General features: G+C 41.7%; 1 protein-coding gene across 8 annotated transcripts; it reads right to left on the reverse strand.

Moving 5' to 3' along the window:
• Positions 1–911: 911 nt before the first annotated feature.
• On the reverse strand, positions 912–22436 carry LOC130544537 (prostate and testis expressed protein 13-like). 8 transcript variants are annotated; one of them, XR_008960896.1, is made up of 5 exons: positions 22300–22436; positions 3650–5738; positions 3491–3514; positions 2984–3124; positions 912–2669 (listed from the first exon to the last, which is right to left on the reverse strand). XR_008960896.1 is itself a non-coding variant. In XM_057316722.1 (4 exons), the coding sequence occupies exons 1-4, from the start codon at positions 3711–3713 to the stop codon at positions 2470–2472; spliced, it is 429 nt and encodes a 142-aa protein (XP_057172705.1). In that variant the 5' UTR covers positions 3714–4201; the 3' UTR covers positions 912–2469. The 8 variants fall into 8 exon arrangements, 1 of the variants encoding a protein (XP_057172705.1); XR_008960894.1 differs by having other exon boundaries at positions 912–3124; XR_008960895.1 differs by having other exon boundaries at positions 2984–3514.
• Between the last annotated feature and the right edge of the window lie 50 nt (positions 22437–22486).

The following is a 22486-nucleotide window of genomic DNA, read 5'->3' on the forward strand; positions in this document are numbered from 1 at the left end:
TACTTCAACTAGATGTTTATATTCATTTGCATAGGATTATACAAATTTAAATATTTTAAAAAATTTCCTCAGTTTGGATGTTTATTACTCCTTTGCAATATCTAATATTTTGTATTTGTGCAGTCTCCTTTTTTAAATAACAGGTTAACTTGTGATTTGCTTATTTAAACTTTTTAATTCATTTGTTGTATTTATTTCCTGTTTTCTATATGTAGCAGACACATCCTAAGGTATGGGATATACCCAATGATTCACCCCTTGAATAACCCCCTCGAGTATGGGCAGAACTTGTGACTTGCTTCTAACCAATAGAATGTAGCAAAGGTGAAAGAATATCATTCATATTATTATGTTACATTATGTAAGACTGGATCTTAGCAAACAGGAGAGACACTCTCCCACTGGCCTTGAAGAAGCAGTGATGTTGTAAATTGACTATGGGGATAGCTACGTGGTAGAGGACTATGAATGAATGGCCTTTTGGAGCTGAAAGAGGCCCCAGCCAAGAGCTGGAAAGAAAAGAAGAACCTCAGTTATACTACTACAGAGATTAATTCTACCAACAGGCCAAAAGAGTTTAGAAGTGAATTCTTCCTAAATTGCTTTCAAATGAGAACATGGCTTGGTCTACCCCTTGATTGCAGTCTTGTGAGATTCTGAGATGAGGACCCAGCTAAGCTCTGGACTTCTGACCTATAGAAACTGTGAGATAATGTGTTTAAGCCACTAAGTCTATGGTACACAGTCACAGAATGAATGATGGCCATATGGAGTGAATACACTACTTCTGAGATATCTGCTTTTACTTATTGCTAGTTCTTTCCTTTTTTCTGCTTACTTTGTTCTTGGTCTGCTATTTTGAGTTGAGTGTTTACCACTTTTTAAATTTTATGTGTATTTAATGCTATGAATTTTCCTCTGATAAATGCTATAGCTGTATTCCATAACTTTTGATATGTAATGTTTTCTGCTAAGAAATTCTGCTTTTTTTTGGTCCTAGATTTTCCTATTAAGAGCTCCTTGATAACACCTTTCTATATTTCCAGGTGGTGGCACTTTTTTGGTCTTGTTTTTAACTTCTACTTTATTGCATGTGGTAAGTGAATATTGCTTATATTATTTCTATTTCTCAGAATTTATCAAGTGTTTCTTTGAGGGTTTGCAAAGATTTCCCAAATTTAGATATCTGGAACACCTCATCAGACTTCACAGAACACACTTATTCTCTAGGAACATACTTATAGTGCATATTGAATAGAGCTTTTATTTAAAGACAAAGAATACAGTGCAGCAAAAGGAGAGTGCAGACAAAAATTGGGGGAAATCCAAGAGACATTCCATGCACAAGCTCCCAGAGTCCTCATTTACATACAGACTGCTCTCTGTCACTGCACTGCACAATCAAAATCTGTGTGAGGAATCTCAGCTTCAGGACTATTTTAAACAGAAGTTCTTAATGACAGTGCATGTGGTTGGTGGGGAGGGGTGGGATTATAATGTCTCCGACCATGTGATCAAGCCAGGTTGGAAAATAGTTTATTTATATCAGTAAATAAAATGATGCTGGGAAGCACCAGGAGAGTTTCACACTTTAAAGGTTTTTATCCTGGCCAAAATTCCAAACATGGACTGAGAAAAATATGGACCTTTTACATTTCAGATGTAAATCAACTCAATCCTCCACAGGGCTAATATGTGACTAATCTTTGTGAATGTTCCATGTGCATTTGAAAAGCTGTGTTCTCTATTATCTGGGTTCAGAATTAGATATAGGTTTATGAGAATAAACCTTAATAATCATGTTGTATATGTCTTTAATCCCCTTGCTAATTATTTATCCACATGATCTGGTGATTAGCATGCATTTCTTTTTCTCATCATCTCTTATAATTTCTATAGGAGAGCTGTTAAGAAAAGTTGTTGCTGTGGTATTGGCTGCCTGTTTTAATAATTTACATCTTTATTGTAGATTAGTGGCTTTGATAACGTAAAGTATATTATCTCTTTCAATGATTCTGAGCCCATAAATAGGCTCAAAATCCATATGAGTTTTTAATACATATTTTTCCCGTTCATTTATATTTACACATTTTGAATTGTTTTGACTTGGTCATATTTCTAAATCATCACAGAGTTGGATATTGCAATGTTATACTAAACTAAAATCTTTGGCTGATATGTTTAGTCAATGCTGTTATATTGTTTTATGGTGTGTGTGCATTTGTGTGTATCTCTTCTACTTTATGGTCTATTTCCTTTTATACTATCTCTTTTTCTTTTCTTTTTAAGTTTATTTAAGAAATCTCTACACCCAACATGGGGCTTGAATCACAATCGTGAGATCAAGAGTCCCTGCTCTTCAGACTGAGCCAGTCAGGTGCCCCTATACTCTGTCTATTTTAGGGGGAGGGGAAAGTATGATTTAATAAGATGTGTGTTCCTATATGGTTCAAAATCTTAAGCACATGTTTAGCCTTCTATTATCACATCAGTCATGTTATCGATCCCTCTTCCAAATATAATTGTAGTATCTAAATTTATGTGGCCATTATTACACATGTCAGCATGACTGCAGCACAATGTTTCTTTCAGTAAGTCATGGTATACTTGTTGCATTCCCTCTTCACAAGGTTTACAAGACAGTTCTGTGTAACGATACAGAGATCTCCCTAAAGAGAGAAAAAAAGCAAATGTGATCTCCTTGCTTAATCATACCATCTTCCTAGCAATAACATCTCTCCAGAACCTCATTGGGTTTCTGTGGATGGGAATGAGCCCCAAAGCTGTGCCTAAATCTCATCTAGGTCTATGTAGGACCAGACAAAAGACATCTGCCTCCCACACAGGCTCCACCCCAGGTAGTTTATGGAGAATTTCACTTTCCCCAGACTTTCCCATGGTCCCAGTTTCCCTCCACACCTTAACTCCAGGGTTGGTGGGCACCATTGGTAATGTTTTGTGTCTCTCTATAACCCACACTTACCTGTTACTCGATCACTATAGTAGTAGTGATCTATGGAACAACTCCTGTTGTGAACTGTTAGATTGAACTTCCAGCACTTTTTCAAGCCAGTGAGGCATTTATATCCATTAAAGTGGGCACACTGATAGCAAAACCGAACCACTAAATAAAGAGAGGAAAGATTGAAAGCAGAGCTCTAGGGAAAGTTAAGTCTGCTTCAGAAGCCTACCCCAATATCAACATTTACACTGTAGAGGTGTAGACCTCACAAGAAGAAAGTTAAATACCCTTCCCAACTTCTGCCAGGGGTCCTTACTCCCTTGAGTGGGTGACAGCTATGACCACAAGGATTCAAGCCTCCTCCCCCATTCACCCAAGGCTGGAGGCAGAAAAAAACCGCAAGAGCAGTGAGTGAGGAGAGTAGAATATAGTCAGGGAGGGTAGAGAGACAATGTTTGAAAAAATCAGAAATGTCCCCTCTCATTGTGGCATTATTTATGCAAAAATTGCAAACCAACTACAACATACATTTCGATGTCAGGACTCTGTCTCCTGAAAAGAGAAAAAGAAAAAAAATCTCCTTAAGCCATTTTACAGCAGCCCAAAAAGTCAAGGTTAGAAGCCACCTCCCTTTCCTCCCCACATAGCCTCTCACCACCCATCACCGCCTCCCTCACCAGGCTTTACCTTCATCCATGAAGAGCATTGTGAATATGCCCAGCAGAAGCAACTGGAACATCCTCGCGCCCATTCCTGAGACAGTCCCAGAGGGAGGCTCCAGCTTTATTTATTCCCATCACCTGCCCTCGGGCATCCCACTAGATCACAGAACCATAAATTTCAGATGAAGCCGCCTGGATCCTCTCTACAATGTTCCCAGGAGAGGGTACACCCTGTGTGCATTTGTATTCCTCCAGACACCCCATTTCATTTTATTAGGTCTAGTATAAGGTACTAGCTAATGCTGGCAGAGAATCTCTCTTGCTAGTCCCTCTTCACTTCACTTGTAGTTCTGGAAGTTGGCCTACAAAGAGCCTGTCTAACCCCACATCCACAGGACAGCCTTTCACATACGACAAACCTGGGGTCACTGAGCATCTGTGAGGGAGTTGCTCAGTCCCTTTCAGGTATGACCATCCTGGACACTGGCCTCAGCATGACCTCCAGCGTACTACACCCCTCCCAAAGTGGGTCACCAGGACCAGAGCCTGACGCTCCAGATATGGTCCGACGGGCCAGTGTAGCAGCCCTCCGAGAGATGGATGGGACAGTTCAAGACAGGGGGGTAAGAGGTTTAGATGATCTGTTTCCCTTGAGCTTTATTCATTAATTTGTCCAAGGGAGACAAAGACCAGAAATGATTATAGTGGGAGAGACTTACACTGGGGGTGATGGGGCGAGAGGAAGCCATATTTGGATTAGTCACTAGAAATGGGGTGTGATCGGGGGGAAGGAGCAGGGAGGCCTGGAAATGAGTTTTCCCATCAGTTCTCTGCCTTTGCCTCACTCCCTCCAGACAGCGCCACGCAGTTGTACCTTCCTCTTTCATCTACTAAGTGTCATTCGATTAGTGAGGCCTGCCGATGTGCTCATGGGCAAACAGGAAATATCTGCATGTGTGTGCAAAACTCTCTGACCACGCTGGCCACGTCCCTTTCCAGTTTTCTCGCACATGCTTAACCCAGTTTGTCACTCGCAGGCTTTTCCTTACTTATGTGTCTTGTCTCTTTCCCTTCTCAAGGACGAATGTGCCATGAATGCAGGACTTTCCTGGATTGTGTTCACTGCTTTCTCCTCAGCACCTAGAAAGATGCCTTGCACCTATCAGATAATCAAAACCAGCTGATGAAGACATGAATGCGTTGTTGGCGTGGTTAACCCGAGAGGCACAAGGGAGCAGTGCCCCTGTACGGACAGCCCCTAATTCACAGTTCACAGGATGACATTCCTTGCCTACCTTGCAGTTGGTGGTCACCACAGAGAACGGACAGGCATTGATCATGGCCGATTCCCACTGTGGGGGAAAGAGTGACTGTGGGGCCCATTTATCTTGAGTGTGCTCATTCCCAGAGCCAGAAACAGGCTACCCCAATGTGATCCTTTCCCTGCACATCTGGGATGGAAGATTCAGGGTGCTACCTCCCTGCTATGTGATCTGAAACAAGTTATTCACTTCTCTGTGCCTCTGGGACCTCTCAGGTGGAAACAAGGACTGCCAGAGGTACATCAGATGTAATTGTTGGGACTTAAGAAATTCACATATGGAGGGGCGCATGGGTGGCTCAGTCGGTCAGGCATCTGTGTTCGGCTTGGGTCACTGTCTCCAGGACCTGGGATCAAGCCCTGGGTCAGGTTCCCTGCTTGCCAGGGGAGTCTGCTTATCCCTCTCCCTCTGGCCTTCCCCCCAACACATGCTTTCCCTCTCCCTCTCTGTCTCATAAATAAACAAAATCTTTAAAAAGAAAAAAGAAAAAAGAAAGAAAAGGAAGAAAAGAAATTCACATATGAATCATGGCCTGGAAGACCCTACTTGGTGTCAAAGGTTCTTTGGGCATATAGAGCACTTGATTCCTTTGAATTCTCTGAACAACCACATAGGTTTAAAAGAATTGACCTCATCTTCCAGTTGAAGTCCAAGGGCACTTGGAAAGGAACTGTTTTCCCCCAGGGAATAAGGTGTGTATCTGTTTGATCAGGTGGGCCATTATCTTTCCTCTCTCCCATGCTCTTTCCTTCTCTTTACAATCTGGAGAAGGGTTCCCAGGGCTGGAGATGACTGTGGGGAGAGAGGAAGGGAGAACAGGTAAGAAAAAGTCTGTCTCCATTAAAAATAAATAAATAAAAAAAGAATCTCTCTCTGCCTGGCAGAGACAACATTCACAAACTAAGTCCCACTAAAACTAGGGTGTCCCACAAGCCTGGCTGGGATCTATAAGACTTATGAGCCACGGTCTGGGAAGTAATTCCCACAGGGACCACATTCGTGAGTCTTGCATTTGGAACGTGTCAGACACAGGCACCAATCCATGGACAGAAGTCCTGAGGGTCTGAGTCGGGAGAACCAAGCTTATGCTTGGAAGCGAAGCACCCCATGTTCTGGCTGGGAAGATGCTCTTGCACTATGATCTGGGCAACCAGGGATGAAAATCTGCAGCGAATTCCAAACTTCGTGCAACGTGTCTCTCTCCTGTGTTCATCCGGGCAACTTTGAACAATATTCTACTGGGAGTCGACGTAACAGAAACTGTGCAAACACACCAAACTCCTACGAAGTACATAAAACTCCCTTTGTGCTTCCAAATCTGAGAACAACTGCGAACGTGTGCCGTGCCTCCATACCAGAATACTTCTGTGCATATACCACAAGTCCACGTTTGTAACAACCATCATCGTTCACACGGTATATATGAAGTTGTGATTTGTTATTGTGGAAAGTGCGCCTTTATCACCGGACCTGTCTTCCCCTCCTAGTAGCTGAGGCCCAGAGATGGCGGGAGGTTCTGGAGCTGGTCCCCTGGTAAATCCCTTTACAAAGGTTAACACCCGACTCTGCCTTCCAGACTCAGCCAGAAGCTTTGGCCAGCTGCTTAGCCCTTCAACACCTCTCATCTGAGGATCTTAGTGTGGGCCCCAGACAGACCTTGGACACCTGTGGCCACCTCTCCTTCCCACAGATAGAGAGGATGTGCTCTGTAGCCATTCTTTCCTCCCCCGTCTCTATCTGAGGCCTTGGAAACAGGTTCCCAGTCCTCCCCCCTCGTGGGGCTGAGAGTCTGCACCTTCTCCCCTCCTCTGGCCCCCATTCAAAGCCTTTCCACCCTGCTGCCCCTTCCTCCATGGGAGATTGGAGGACATGCTGTCCTGCTCCTGCCCTGCCCAGGGGTTCTCCCTGTACCCAAGCCCTATGTCTGTACACGGAGGAGAAGGTAATGGACTTGAGGCCACATTCGGCTCCTTTGTAGCCAGCCCAAGCTTGGGCTCACCTTGCCCCTGCAGGAGGACAGTGAAAGGGCAGGGAATGCAGGGAAAAGAAAATAAAAACAGAACCCACCTCTGACCCCACCACCCCGAACCCATAGATAGTCTCTGCATTCAGCAATACCCTCTTCCATCAGTTCTGCCAACCTCCAACAAGCACTTCCCCTGGCCCTGCTCTGCAAGGAGCCCACCCGAGAGTGGGATCATCTGGTTCCAGGTGAGGCCGTGAGAAGACGGAGACTTGCTGTATTACAGGGCTCCCTCCGAGCTCCCACACAGGCAGGAAGAAGGAAGTGTGTCATGGATGTCCAGTCCCATTTCTTCTCCGTGACCGTTTTTTCTGCACATGATGGCAAACCTGCCTCACTCCCAGGCCTGCAGGGGACATAGGGTCTGGCTGACTAGCTCTCCTGGCCTGCAGTCCACCTAGGCCTGCCTCAGACCCACGTTCCCCCGAGCGGCTGGACCCACCCCACCACACTGCCCTGCAGGCCTGGGTCTCACCCCAGAAACCCTTGCCCCCTCCCCCATACTCAACCCAAATCAGCCTCCTGACCTAGCCCCACTTCCCTCCTTTAACTGTCCTCCAGACTTTCTAGCTGTGGGCAGCCTGGAAGGTACCATTTTCTCAAATGAGTCAGTGAGTTGGGCATAGAAGCCACAGAGCCCCATGTCTTTCTTTTATGCCTAAGAGACAGGACGGAACTGAAATTTCACCAGAGCGTCAAAGCAAAGGGAGATCCTGATCTGCGTCCTCTCAGCTGTCAGTTCAGGGATCGTGTCTGACCAATGACAGAAGTAAGGAACAGGAATTTGGGGTCAGAAATGGATTCTGGGTCACCCCTTCTCGTTAGTTCAGCTCCTACCACAGGTGCTGCTTAAGACCTTAAATCACCTAACATAGTTGACAGGGGATCGACTGTGGGGAGGCCAGGAGTAACAGAGGACTTCTTCACTGGGACTCCTCCTAAAGAAAGGGGATCCCTCTTACACTGTTGGTGGGAATGCAAGTTGGTTCAGCCACTTTGGAAAACAGTGTGGAGGTCCCTTAAAAAGTTAAAAATAGAGCTACCCTATGATCCAGCAATTGCACTACTGGGTATTTACCCCAAAGATACAGACGTAGTGAGGAGAATATGCACCTTAGTGTTCATAGCAGCATTGTCCACAATAGCTAAATTGTGGAAGGAGCCGAGATGCCCTTCAACAGACGAATGGATAAAGAAGATGTGGTCCATATATACAATGGAGTATTACTCAGCCATCAGATAGAACGATTACCCACATTTGCAGCAACATGGATGGGACTGGAGATTATGCTAAGTGATATAAGTCAAGCAGAGAAAGGCAATTATCATATGGTTTCACTCATTTATGGAACATAAGAAATAGCAGGAAGATCGGTAGGAGAAGGAAGGGAAGAATGAAGGGGGGTAAACAGAAGGGGGAATGAACCACGAGAGACTATGGACTCTGGGAAACAAACTGAGGGCTTCGGGCGGGGTGGGGGGGGATTAGGATAGGCTGGTGATGGGTATTAAGGAGGGCACATATTGCATGGTGCACTGGGTGTTATATGCAAATAATGAATCATGGAACACTACATCAAAAACTAAGGATGTACTGTATGGTGACTAACATAATAAAAAATCATTATTTAAAAAAAAAAAGGACTCCTCCGAAAGCTTTCTGCGTGACCCCCTTTCCCGAGGCATTTCTTAGATGGAGTCAGCAGGCTCTCAGTCTCCAAGGCAGAGAGGGCTTTGCCCTGAGGCCCTTCCCTGAAGCCCTGTTCCAGTGCCCCAGCCTACTGCCTTCCAGCCCCTCGCCCTGGTTATTGCCCATCACATTTTGGAGTGATGAGTACAGGATGGGAGGCTCCTGTCAGCCACCCCCAAACAGCAGTTCTCGACCAATTTCCAGGACTGAGTCAGAGTATATGCTCATATGCACTTCCTTTTTTTCTTTTCTGAATTTGTATTCAAATTCTAGTTAGTTAACATATGGTGTAAAATTGGTTTCAGGAGTAGAATTTAGTGATCCATCACTTATATATAACACCTAGTGCTCAACGCAAGTGCCCTCCTTAACACTCATCGCTCATTCAGGGCTTCCCTCTACAGGCTGCTGGGACATTGACAAGTCAGGCTGGAGAAGAGGGGAGTGAAGTCCCCTAGCTGTCACTTCCGTCTGTTCTCATCTACCAAAGAAAACCCAGGTGTGATGCACAGCTTATAGAGAACATTGACCCAGGTTCACACAAATTTGTTACAGAGTTATACTGGCGAAAGGTGGACCCACCACTGTGCAACGTAACTGAATGAAATTCATTATTTCTATTTCCCCAAGCAAAAGTGAACAGAATGTTCTGTCTTACATGTTCCTGTAATGCCAAAGCACAAGAACATAACTGAGGTAAGATAATGGAAGATTTCGGTATGTGAGAATCTCGGGAGCCACACACACCCCCGAAGCCTGAGTAGGTGGCGGATGACTCAGGCAGCAGACTACCCTCAGAGGTCAGCTGTCCAAAGAGGGCCATAGCCCAGGGGCTGCAGCTGGGGCCCTGCCATGGCAGGAAGACAAACCTGGCGGCGGGGCTAGTGTAGGAGTGGCCTGCTAAAGTCAAACTATCTCTGAGGCCTGTATTTGTCTCATCTGGGAGTAAGCCATAAGGTCAAGAACAGTTTCTTCTAGAATGGCCTTTGAAGTCAGGGACTCAGGTGCAGAACAGACTGGCTTCTCTCAGATGAGTGAGCAGCCAGGAAATCAACAGAGTTCTGATTTATCCTAACAAGGTGAGATCTAGAGTTCTACAAGGAAGCATGACCAAAAACTGAAGAAATATCCAAAGGATTGTGTAAATCCCTAAAAAGATTTCAATTGAATTGTTCTGGGCGTGTTCTCCTTGTATCTCTTCCCCCGTCTCCAGGATCTCCCCCTCCTTTTGTGATTTTCTGGGAATTTCCAAGTGCCTTTCTCGATGCCAAACTCTTAGGCACGCATACTTTCTTCTAGAAGGCATAAAAAGGCTAGTTCAGGATTATTAGAAAGGACTCTATTCCCAGAGCAAGCCCAGAGTCAGGCACAGCTTCCAGCATTTTGAATGCTGAGTCAATTCCACCAACTTCCTTTTTGCTTTCCCAAAGGCCTGACCCTGGGTCTTTCAAATCTCCCTATTTTGGGAGAGACAAAATTCAGCTCTTCAACTCCTCCCACAATGAGTGGCTGCATGAGAGCATCCAAGTCAGAGAAAGACTGGTCACAGAGGGGCACAAGTCTTAAATGCTGTGCTTCTGGCATATATAATGGCACGCTGTGCGCTGCTCACCTTCCGGGGTCTCACTGGGTGACACTACAGCAACCTCTGTTTTGTATCCCTGCCTGTACTGCCTGACCTTTCTTTCTTGACAGGGACTTTTCTAACTAATAATATGCCTCTTCCCACTGAAACTGGGGTGCAGCAGGGGTCATATTAACGATAGTTTCTTCTCCTATGCTTACCTGGCTGCCGAAGGGGAGGACTTCTGGGCCACAAATTGTTCCTATTATTACAAACAACACGTTCTGCCCTAGGGCACAGAGACCATTTAAGAATCAAAACTGTTTAGTCTCTGGACAGCCAAGTTCTATAAATTTAAAGCAGCTCCTCTGGAAGCTTTTGGTTGCATAAGAAAGTTTGGATGGTCTGATAATCACTGAGTTACAAACGTTTATATAAGTGCAAGAGCAGCCCCCATCTCTACGTTTCTGATTTGTGAGGTGAGAATAATGATTCATCTTGCTGTCTCCCTTCTTTCAAAGAGAATATTAAGAATATCCACTCTTAAAATGTGGTTAAAAAAATAGCAGTTTCAGGATTTCAGCCAGGTCTTTTTTGCAGCCATGGGCTGGCAATCAATCACCAGAGACTCTTGCTTGAAAAAGATAGGATCTGCTAAGCAGGGAGACCGCATCTCCCTCTCCCTCTCCCTCCGCCCTCCTACCCTGCTCCTGTTCCCTCTCTCTCTTCCTCTCTCTCAGATAAATAAAATAAACCTTTAAAAAAAAGGAAAATAATTACACTAACTATAGTATAAATTCATACTTGTAATTGAGTTAATTAAAAAATAACTATACTAACCTCATGGGGATTTTGTGACAATGAAATGTGATGATTCCTGTAAATGGTTTAGAATAGTGTCTACTACAAGAATATGTTCATTAGATGCTTATGATTATGATTAGCAAGCTGGCCCTTGAACACCGTGGAGGTTAGTGGCACCAACCCACTAACAGTGGGAAATATGCATATAACGTGGACTACCCCAAACTTAACTACTAATAGCCTACCACTGACTGAAAGCCTTACTGATAATATAAATAGTTGCTTAATACATTTTGTGCATCATATGCACTATTTACTGTATTCTTACAGTAAAGGTAGAGAAAAGGAAATGTTATTAAGACAAACATAAGGAAGACAAAATCCATTTACGGTACGATAGGTATGCTTATTGAAAAGAGTCTGCATGTAGGTGCAGTTCAAACTCGTGTTGTTCAAGAGTCAGCTATACAGCCAAGGAATTCTAGGACATGGCTAAGATCTAGTTGGGTAAGAGTTCCAATGGCGCTGATGCGAACATGGACCATCAACAACCGCATTTAACAGGCAGAGAAGTGAAGGTGATAATACAAATCCCCTTTGCTCTCAAATAAACGTGCAAGAGAAGCCTTCTAAAGCCTCCCCTTCGGCAGCCAGGTAAAGCCTTCTAAAGCCTGTTGACAAGGAGCACAGATGCAAAGCCCAGGGAGATGTTCGAATCGCTCCCGGATCAAGGCACTGAAGTGGTCAGCCCTGGGGTCAAGGGGCAGCCAAGAGTGAGAGGAAGCCTCTGAGATCTGGATTAGACATGGCCTATGTTCCAAAGCATCTGATGACAACCCCTTAACAGCCCTGGGATGAGTATCTGGTCTTACAAATAGGAGCAGGTATCAACACGTTCCATTTCTGACCACTTATCTGAGAGAGAAAAAAATTCTCTGTGTAGTTACAGAAGTTTGAGAAATGGTGTTACCTAGGCAGAGGGGAGAGGGCAACGCGCACAGCACTGAGGAGAGTGATGGCTAATGGTTTTCTCGGTAACTATCATTATGGAAATTTAGATTTCTGAAGAGCTCTGATAATCTCTCACTGTTAATCTGAAAATATGTAAGGTTTAGAACTGACATCCTAGGCTTAAGCTTAGCTTTCTTTCTTAATTTAATTTTTTATATTTTATTTTGTACTGCATTGTATTGCATTTTTTCATCATGGTAAGTGTACTCTATAATCCCCATCACCTATTTTACCCATCCCCCACTCAGCTCCCCTCTGCTAACCATCAGTTGTTTTTCTAGTTAAGAGTCTGTTCCATGGTTTGTTTCTCTTCTTTTCCTTTGCAAGTTTGTTTTGTTTCTTAAATTCCATATATGAGTGAAATCCTATGGTACCTGTCTTTCTCTTATTTTGGTTAATATTCCTCCCAGCCTTGCCCAAAGGGACCTATGGCCATTTACCAGGGGAACTGTGCACTGGGGAAAAGGAAATATTCAAACCTTTCAGGGATTACTAGAAACTGGCCCTGAGTTGACACAAATTCCAAGAGACCCAAAACATGACTGTGGCCCACCAGTCAGAGTAGGGGCTTAGGAAGGTGATCAATGGAGTTTTAGCTCAGCTACATCTCATAGTGGGTCCAGTGGGTCCCTGAACCTTCCTGTGTTTACTTTTACAACTTCAAAATGCATACTTGGAATAGACATACTTAGCTGGCAGAAGTGTTTACTTTTAAAATTTCAAAATGCATACTTGGAATAGACATACTTAGCTGGCAGAAGCCCTTCATTCGTTCCCTGACTATGGAGTGAAAGCTATTATGGCAGGAAAGGTCAAACAGAAGCCATTAAAAATGGCTCTACCTAGGAAAATGGTAAACCAAAAGTAATTCTCAGGAGGACTGCAGAGATTAGTGCCAATATCGAGGACGCGAAGGATGCAGAGGCAGTGATTCCCACCATGTCCCCATTCAACTCTCCTAATTGGCCTGTGCAGATGACAGATGGACTTGGATAATGGCTGTGGTTTATTATAATTTTAATCAGGTGGTGACTCCAACTGCAGCTGCTGTACCAGATGTGGTTTGATTGCCTGAGGAAATTAACACATCCCCTGGTACCTGGGGTGTAGCTATTGATCTGGCAAACATTTTTTTCTCCATACCTGTCTACACACCCACCAGAAGCAGTTTGATTTCAACTGGCAAGGCCAGAAATACATCTTTACTGTCCTACCTCTTTGGTAAAACAACTCTCCAGCCCTGTGTCAATTTAGTTTCTAGGGGATCTTTATTGCCTTTCCCCTCCAAGAGATATCACACTGGTCCTATTACAGTGACAACATAATGCTAAATGGTCCTAGAGAGCAAGCAGAAGCAAGTATTCCAGACATATTGGTAAAACATTTGCATGTCAGAAGGAATAAGTCCAACAAAAATTCAGGAGCCTTCTACCTCAGTGAAATTTCTAGGGGTTCAGTGACATGAGACATGTTGAGATATCCCTTCCAAGGTGAAGGATAAGTTCACTGTTTTATCAGGCCCCTCCTACAACACAAAACGAGGTATATTGGCTTGTGCGTGTCTTGGATTTGGGAGGCAACATATTCCTCATTTGGGTGTACTAATCTTGCCCATTTGCTGAGTAACCAAAAAGCTGCCAGATATGAGCGAGGCCCAGAAAAGAGAAGGCCCTGCAACAGTTCCAGGCTGCCGTACAAGCTGCTCTGCCCCACGGCCATCCAATCAGCACATCCAATGGCATAGAAGGTGGCAGTGGCAGACAGGGATGCTGTTTGGAGCCCCTGGCAGGCACGTATAGCTCAACTGCAGCACAGGCCCTTAGAATTTTGGAGCAAGGCCTGGCCATCCTCTGCAGATAACTGCTCTCCTGTTTAGACTAGCTCTTGGCCTGCTACTAGGCCTCAGTAGAAACTAAACACTTGACCATGGGACACCAAGTTACCATGAGACCTGAGCTGCCCAGCACAAACTGGACGTTATCTGACCCACCTGCTGACTTTTAGTTCTATTAAATTATATTTACACAGTTCTTCTGATTTTGGTCAAAGTGGTTTAACAGGGGCCAGATTTACCCTCCTGCCTAAAGCAAATTAAAAAATGAATAGATGACAATACATGGGTCCCAAGGCATTGGATATGAGGCAATGTAGGTCACCGATTCCTGAGGCATGGAAAATAAATGAGGTGAGCTCTATGACTGCCCCAGCTTATACCTGAAGAGTTCACAGGCTGTAGAAGTGTGCCTGAGTCGAAGAGACGAAACTGACAGTCTGGGAGGACCAAGGCGGCTGGCTAAGAGCTTATAGAGCTCTACATCAAACTATACAGAGCATACGTCAAACAAAAAACTAACAGAATTGAAGGAATAGACAAAGCCACAATTGTAGCTAAAGATTTCAACATCTTTCTCTCAAAAACGGATAAAACAACTAGGCAAAAAATTTAGCAACACCACAATCAACCGAAAGGATCCAACTGACATTTACAGAACACTTCAACCAATAAGAACGCAGGTGCACAGAGAACATATACCAAGGTATGCCACATCTGGGCCACAAACAAATCTAAACAAATTTAAAAAACTTGAGCTCAAAGTGCATCCTCCAATGACAATGGAATCAAACCAGAAACTTGTAACAAAAAGATACTGAGAAAATCTACACTCAAAAACTAAACAATTCTTAATAATCCATAGATCAAATAAATAAGTAAATAATCCGTAGATCAAAGAGGACGTTTCAAGGGAAAAATTTTTAAATGCATTGAATTGAACGAAAATTAAAATATGTCAAAATCTGTAGAAAGGAGCTAATGCAGTGCTCCTTTTATAGATCCCTTTAAAACACTAAACACATACATCTGAAAAGAGGGAAAGTTATATATTAATATTCTAAGCTCCCATCTCAAGGACCTAGGAAAACAAGGGCAAATTAAACCCTAAGCAGAAGGAAGGAAATAATAAGAGAAAAAAATCAATGAAAATGAAAACAGAAAAACAACTGGGGGGAAAAAAAAGCTGATTAAGGTCTACAAATTTTAGAAACCTCTAGTAAGACTGATAAAATAGAGAAGAACTATATTTCCAGTATCAGGAATGAAGCATGAGATATCACTGCAGACCTTGCTGACATAAAAAAGATAATAAGGTAATACTATGAACTACTCTATACAAATAAATTTGACAACTTAGACAAAAAGGACCAATTTCTCAAAAATTACAGACTACTTCAACTCACCCAACAGGAAATTATTTTAATAGTTTGTAACTATTTAAACAAGCCTTACCACCAATCTTTCACAAACTGTTCCAAAAAATTAAAGAGAAAGTCCTTCACATCTTATTCTATGAGGCCAGTATTACTCTGATATTAAAACCAGACAAAAAACGGTATAGAAAAGAAAACCATTACAGACTTGTCAAATCATATGTTGTACACCTAAAACTAATGTTACATTGTATGCTAACTATACTTAGCTAAAAAATGAAATAAAATAAAAAGAAATTATTGACCACTACCTCACATGCACAGAAATGCAAAAAAACCCCTCTAACAGATATTAGCAAATAGAATCCAGTAGTATATAAAAAGAATTATGCACCATGACCAAGTGGGGTTTATTCTGGGAAGCAAGACTGGTTCAACATTCAAAAATCAATATAATCTACCATATTAACAGGTTAAGGAAGAAAAAATCATATAATACCAATCAATTCAGAAAAAGCATTTAATAAAATTCAAAACCCATTCATGATTAAAAAAAATAAACTCTCAGAAAAATAAAACTAGAGGGGACCTTCTTCAGCTTAATAAAGAGTGTACACACACACACACACACACACACAACCTTGCAGATAACATTATGCTTAATGGTGAAAAACTAAATGCTCTCACCTTAAGATTGGGAACAAGGCAAGGATATTTATTTTCTTTCACCACTCTTAACAAATATAATGCTGGAAGTTCTACACAGTGCAATAACACAAGAAAAGGAAGTAAATGGACTACAGATTGGAAAATAAGAAATAAAACTGTCCCTATTGGCAGAGAATATGATTGTTCATGTAGAAATTCCCAAAGAATCTACCTAAATAAATAAATAAATAAATAAGAACTAATAAGCGAATTCAGCAAGGCTGCAGATACAGGATAAATACATAAAAAACTGTTATATTTCTGAACACTAACAATGAATATGTGAATATCAAAATATAAAACATAATACCATGCATCACTGCATAAAAAAAATGAAATACTAAGTTGTAAATCTAACAAAACACAGTCAAGGCTTATTTGCTGAAAACAACAAAACACTGATGAAAGATATCAAAGAAGATCTAAACAAAATGAAAACATACCATATTCATAGATTCAAAGATTCAAAATAGTACAAATGTCAATTCTTCCCATTATGATATACAGATTTAGCACATTTCCTATCAAAATTTCAGAAAGATTTCTTATAGCTATAGACTAGACTATTATAAAATTTATATAAAAAGGCAAACAAACTAGAATAGCCAGCTAGAACAATTTTAAAAAATAATAAGGCAGGAGGAACCTGATTTCAAGACTTTTCACATATTTATAGGAATGAAAACTGTGAGATAATGGTGGAGGGACAGACACACAGATCAATAAAACAGAACAGAGATGCCAGAAATAGACTAACATCATTATGTCCAACTGATTTTTGACAAAAGGACCAAAGCAATTCAATGAAGGAAACCTTTTCAACAAATGATACTGGAATAAATGAACATTCATAGGAAAAACAAAATTCAACCTAAGTCTTACACTTAATACAAAAATTAACTCAGAATGGATCACAGATTTAAATATGAAATGTAAAACTGTAAAACTTTAAAAAATATATTTGGGCTCTAGGGCTAAGAAAAGAGTTTTTAGACTGGAGACTAAATGTATGATCCATAAAAGGGAAAGTTGACAAAATGGACTTAATCAAAATGTAAAACTTTTGCTTGGTGAAAGACCCTATTAAGGGGGTGAAAGACAAGCTACAGAGTAGAACATATGCGTAAACCACATACAATTGACTCTTCAACAACACGGGGGCTAGGGGCACCAACTTCCCACACAGTCGCAAATCTGCATGTTAACTTTTGATTCCCCAAAACCTTAACTAGTAATAGCCTACTGTTGAACATAAGCCTTACTGATAACATAAACCATTGATTAACACATACTTTGAATGTTACATGTATTATATGCTGTAGTCTTACAATACAGTAAGCTAGAGAAAAGAAAATACTAAGAAAATCATAAGAGAATATATATTTACAGTACTATATTTATATTTTTAAAAACCCTACGTTATCAGTTGGCCTGTACAGTCTAAATCTATGTTGTTCAAGAATCAACTGCACTATACACTATTTATAATGCAGCCAATTATTACTTGGTAGACACTATGCTAAGATGCATTTCCCCATTTAATTTTCATAACAACCATATGAAGGAAGTCAGATTATCATCTCATTTTAAAAGTGAGAAAATCGAATCAAAGAAAGGCTATATAACTTGCCCAAGGCACAAAACTAGGGAGTGGAAGAGTCAGAATTTGAGCCCAGATAATATGACCTCAGAGCCTACACTCTTAACTACTATGCCATATCCTTCCATATCATTCAATGTGTTACTGAAGGAATCTGAAAATGAAATAATTAGGGCTGAACTAGTGATTAGTTGTAAAAAGGAAATGGAAGTGAGAGAGATGAGGCTTTAAAAAGAAATAAATGGCAGAACTTAATACCTGTAAGATATATGGGGATGAGAAAGAGTAAAAAATGATCATTTCTTAAGTGTTGGAAGCCTGGGGAAATGATACCACTGAAAGGAATATGGATATCATAAGAGTGAATCCAGAGGGAAATGATGAATAGTATTTTAGTTATGTTATATTTGAGAAGGAAAAGATATTCATGTAGAAATCTTAGTACACAGCTAAGATAAATTTTAGAAACCAGGAAAGAGGTAAGAGTTGGAAATAAAGATTTTAAAATTATCTCACATAAAATGAGTAGTGGAAGCAATAAAACTATTAAGCTCTCGGGGCACCTGGGTGGCTCAGTCAGTTAAGCATCCGACTCTTGATTTCAGCTCTGGTCATGATCTCATGGTTGTGAGATTGAGCCCCACACCAGCCTCTGCACTCAGTGGGGAGTCTGCTTCAGATTCTCTCCTTCTCCATCTGCCCCCCCTCACTCTCTGTCTCTCTCTCAAATAAAGAAATAAATCTTAAAAAAACAAAAACTATTAAACTCTGCAAGGGGGAAAAAAAGGACAATACTTTGGAAATGAGCAACAGTTGAGAGGCAGAAGACGAGAGGTAAGAGGAGAATCATGACAGGGTAGTAGTCTCAAAGAGTTTACCAGATGAGTTTCAAGAAGAGAGTAGGCTGCCTTTGCTTTTCATTCTATATTCTGTCCTGGAAGATCTCATTCTCATCCATTATTTAAATAACTATCCACCTACACACAAATATCATAAGGCCATACCTTGCATTTAACTTCTTCACTCAGATTTCTGCCTGATTTTACCCCTACCTGGATGTCTTAAGGGCATCTCAAATTCACCATGCCCCAAATCTAACTCTCTCAAAATATAGTCTTCTTCCAGTATTCCCTATCTCAGAAAATGGCATCCAGTTGCAAAACTTAGAAACCTACAAATAATCCATGACCTCTTTCATATATCAACCCTAGCCAATTCATGGTCATGTCATTTAGGGTTTTATCCACTAAATCTATCTGTCCTCTTCTTGCTATCTCTGGCTATTAACATCCTAGCCTAAGCCACCACCATCTACTGCCTAGAATACCACAACTGCCTCCAATTTGGATTTCACATAATCTTGTCCCCCTCAAATGCATTCTCCTCAATGCAGCCAAGATAACATTACAAATGCACACCTGAGTATGTTACATAGCACATCCCAATCTTCATTTTAGTGAGTTTCCATAGTTTTTAGGATAAAGATCGAATTCTTTATCTTGGCCTACATGACCTACATAATCTGGCCCTTGCCTACTTCTCCAGTCTCATCTCTACCCTGTCTTTTTGTTTGTCTTTTTTCAATTTCTTGAATGTACCAAGCTTCCACCCCCAAAAGGCCTTTGCAAATGCTTTTTTCTAGGCCTAGAAATCTTTCACCCGATCTCTCCCCTCCACATTTCCCCTACTCATCCATTAGCTCTTTGTTCAGTGGCACTATGTTAAATCTCCCCATTTTAGATGCTTTTATTAGACCATTTGCTTCTCCTTAGCACTGAACACAGTTGTAATTTTACAATAATTTGTGATTGTTTGATAAATGTCATTTTCTTCAGTCCAACTGGAAGCTTCATAAGGGAGGGGGGGCATTTTTTATTCATCATCAAATCACTAAGACACATAGCACAGTACCTAACATAGGTATTGTGAAACCGAATAAAGGATACCTCATTTAAAATGGAGCTAAGAGGCCACAACAGGAAGGTCTCATGTCCCACCACTACTCCCTGTCAGTTGTAGATCCCCAATAAGAAGAGTTGTGTCTTGCATTCCCACCAAAAAGCAGTTTATACTTGACTACCCCGGAAAGAGCAAGGAGGCTTTTCCTATATAGATGCCTGGCAACAGCCTAGCCAATGAGAGACTGTCACAACTCAGCCAATGAAAATCCACAATACTTCAAATTCCCAGTGTACTCCAATAAACATTTTGCTTAGAACAGCCCCTCCCAACTTCCTCCTTTTGTTTATAAAAGAACATACCTTTCCTTTGTTCTCTGTACTCGCCCATCATTTTGCTATACCTTAGCATGTCCCGAGTTAGCAATCCCCTGCTATTCCCAAATAAACACATCTTGGCTGGCAAAATAACTGACAGTTTTAAGGTTAACAGTGTTCAATAAATATTTACTGAATAAATTATCAATCTCAAAAAAATAAAAAAGAATGGGAACTGTGCAAAACTGGAGACGACCGTTAAGAAGATCATTAGCAACATCTGAGAGTACAGTTTGAACATATTGATGAGGGCGGCACAACAGCAATGAGAACAGAGTCGAGAAGCTGGGCAAGTAGGCTGGCAGAAGAGGGGCCGCAGCATCCAAACGGCTGTTTTCATTTTGCTGTTCTTTAGGCCAGTGTTCTCTGTATTTCCAAGATTAAAAGAAGGACAAACTGCAAATGTCAGAGACAGGAGATAATGAGTCAGAAAAGAGAGGGCTAGAATTGAAGGAGTTTGAAAATGTCAACAAAGGGGTGAGGTAAGCAAACATATCATAAAGGGGATTAACTTAAGCATGGCAGTATAGCCAGTTGAAAGTAATATTTCAGTGCAAAGATAACGATGCTGCTGGGTTAATAGACAGCTAAACCTAAGCAGGGAAAGCATCTGAAAGAGAGCTGTGTTACAACCAGAAGGTAAGGAAACCATATTAAACTGCATTAATCAGCATAATCCAGATTATGGGAAACTCCGTAGGACCAACAACATGGTTCCTTCAACAAACTGCACAAGAAAGTGGAGGAGGAACTTTTTTAAAAGAAACTTAAAAGATCAACCAATCTACTTGATTGGATCCTGGTTCAGAAAACAAAGTAAAGAAAAAAAATGAGACAAGTCGAAAATCTAACACTGGCTATTTGATAATACTAAGGAAATACCTTAGATATTTTAGGTGTGATAATAGTATTGTGGTTATGCTTTTAAAAAGGTCTTTTTTAAAGAAATCATACTGTAATACATTAATAGATTTCAGATGCCTGATATTTGCTTCAAAATAATACAAAAGGAGTTATGTGGATAGTGATATAGAAGCAACAAGATTGATCATGAATTAATTATTGGAACTAGGCACTAAGTTCATGGGGCTTCCTTATATACAATTTTGTGTGTGTGTTTGAAGTTTCCTTGATGTTTTTAAGGATGCAGTTTGGTTTTCAAGAATAGAATTTTCTTCCATATACTTTATTTTAGATGGCCTTGGTTAAGATTTTTGACGTGGGTTCAATGGATTTCAGAGAATCATGAAGATTATTAAATCAGATCTAGGCAAAGTTGGAGCATGAAGTGATCCACCAAAAAACAAGGATTGTGTTGAACAAAAGATACCACTTGAAACGTGACAGGAGATAGATCCTTCAGATTGTTATGGATTAAAGGTTTTCAAAGACCAAACTTTGTCATAAAAGATAACAAGAAAATAATTGGCGGTGAAGATAAGGAGCATGTTGAATGATCAAAGCAGTAGCTAAGAAAAATGACAGTGCTCTTGTTTCTAAGACACATTGATTGCAGAGATTTGATGTCAAAAAGTCATACAGGTGTGAGATGACCAAACTAGAACAAGGAATATTTGCTTATGAGGCAAGAATAGAATGTGTGGCACTAAAGTAGTGTTGATAGTGGAAATCTACGCATAGGGTCATTCAAAACTTTACAACCCACCATCTGCCATCTTGTTTATTCCTTTTTCTTCCTCCCAACAAATCCAAAGTGACTTAGAGGTCGTGCAAAGGCCCTGAGACTAAGGGGTAAAAGTGTTTGGAGAAAAAGGATGAAATATTATCCTCTCCCTCTCACTGAATCTTGAATTTAAGAAATGATATAAATTTGTCAACCAGCACCTGCCTGTTTGTGTGAAATGGGATACAGAACGCTCAGACGTGGAGGACAAATTGTTTAGCTATGTTGCAGGGCAGTGATCAGAATATTGAGTCGTGGGGACCTCTATGCATTTTCTTTTCTAGGTCTCATCCTCAGCGATCCTCAAAGCGGGTACATAACCAAAAAAAAAAAAAAATGTTCTTAAAAATTAAGATATGGGCAGGGAGTAGACCAGAGCATTCCAGAGGAAAACCGCGAGTGCTGTTCTAGCAAGGAGGTCACTGCGGCTGGAGCACAGGTGCAGAGTAACGTCGGTAGGGACAGGAGACACAGCAATGGGTCGGACAGCCTTGTGAGCCACAGAAAGGTCTCAATGCGCGTCTGTGTTTTTAAACAGAACCTGCGTGGGTCAGACCGCAGGTAAACCTTCTGAAGAGAGGGATCGCTGGAAATGGGGGCCAGGCGAGCTCCGGGAGCCTCCTCTTCCGACGTCACCCCCCCCCCCCCCCCACACACACACCGGGGTCCGGAGTTGGGAAGGGTGGAGACGCCGTCCATTGAGGCGGACTAAACGCTAAGGTCGCCCCTGCCAAAACCCAGCCAACTAGCCGTTAACGAAGGTTAGAGAGTCCCCTCCTTCCCTACCTGTGCGCCTGCAGGCGACGCAAACACAGTTCCGGGTAACGAACCAGTCCAAGGGGAGGTTGGAGAATTTCCGAATCCACGCCTCAAATCCCGGGCTTCCTCCCGCCTGTGGGAGAAGGCGAAGCGAAAATGAGCACCAATCAGAATGTAGATGTGGAAGACGCTCGTCCTCAGAGCCAATAGGAGG

The sequence above is a fragment of the Ursus arctos genome, unplaced genomic scaffold (assembly GCF_023065955.2).
Source record: "Ursus arctos isolate Adak ecotype North America unplaced genomic scaffold, UrsArc2.0 scaffold_22, whole genome shotgun sequence".
Lineage (NCBI taxonomy): Eukaryota > Metazoa > Chordata > Mammalia > Carnivora > Ursidae > Ursus > Ursus arctos.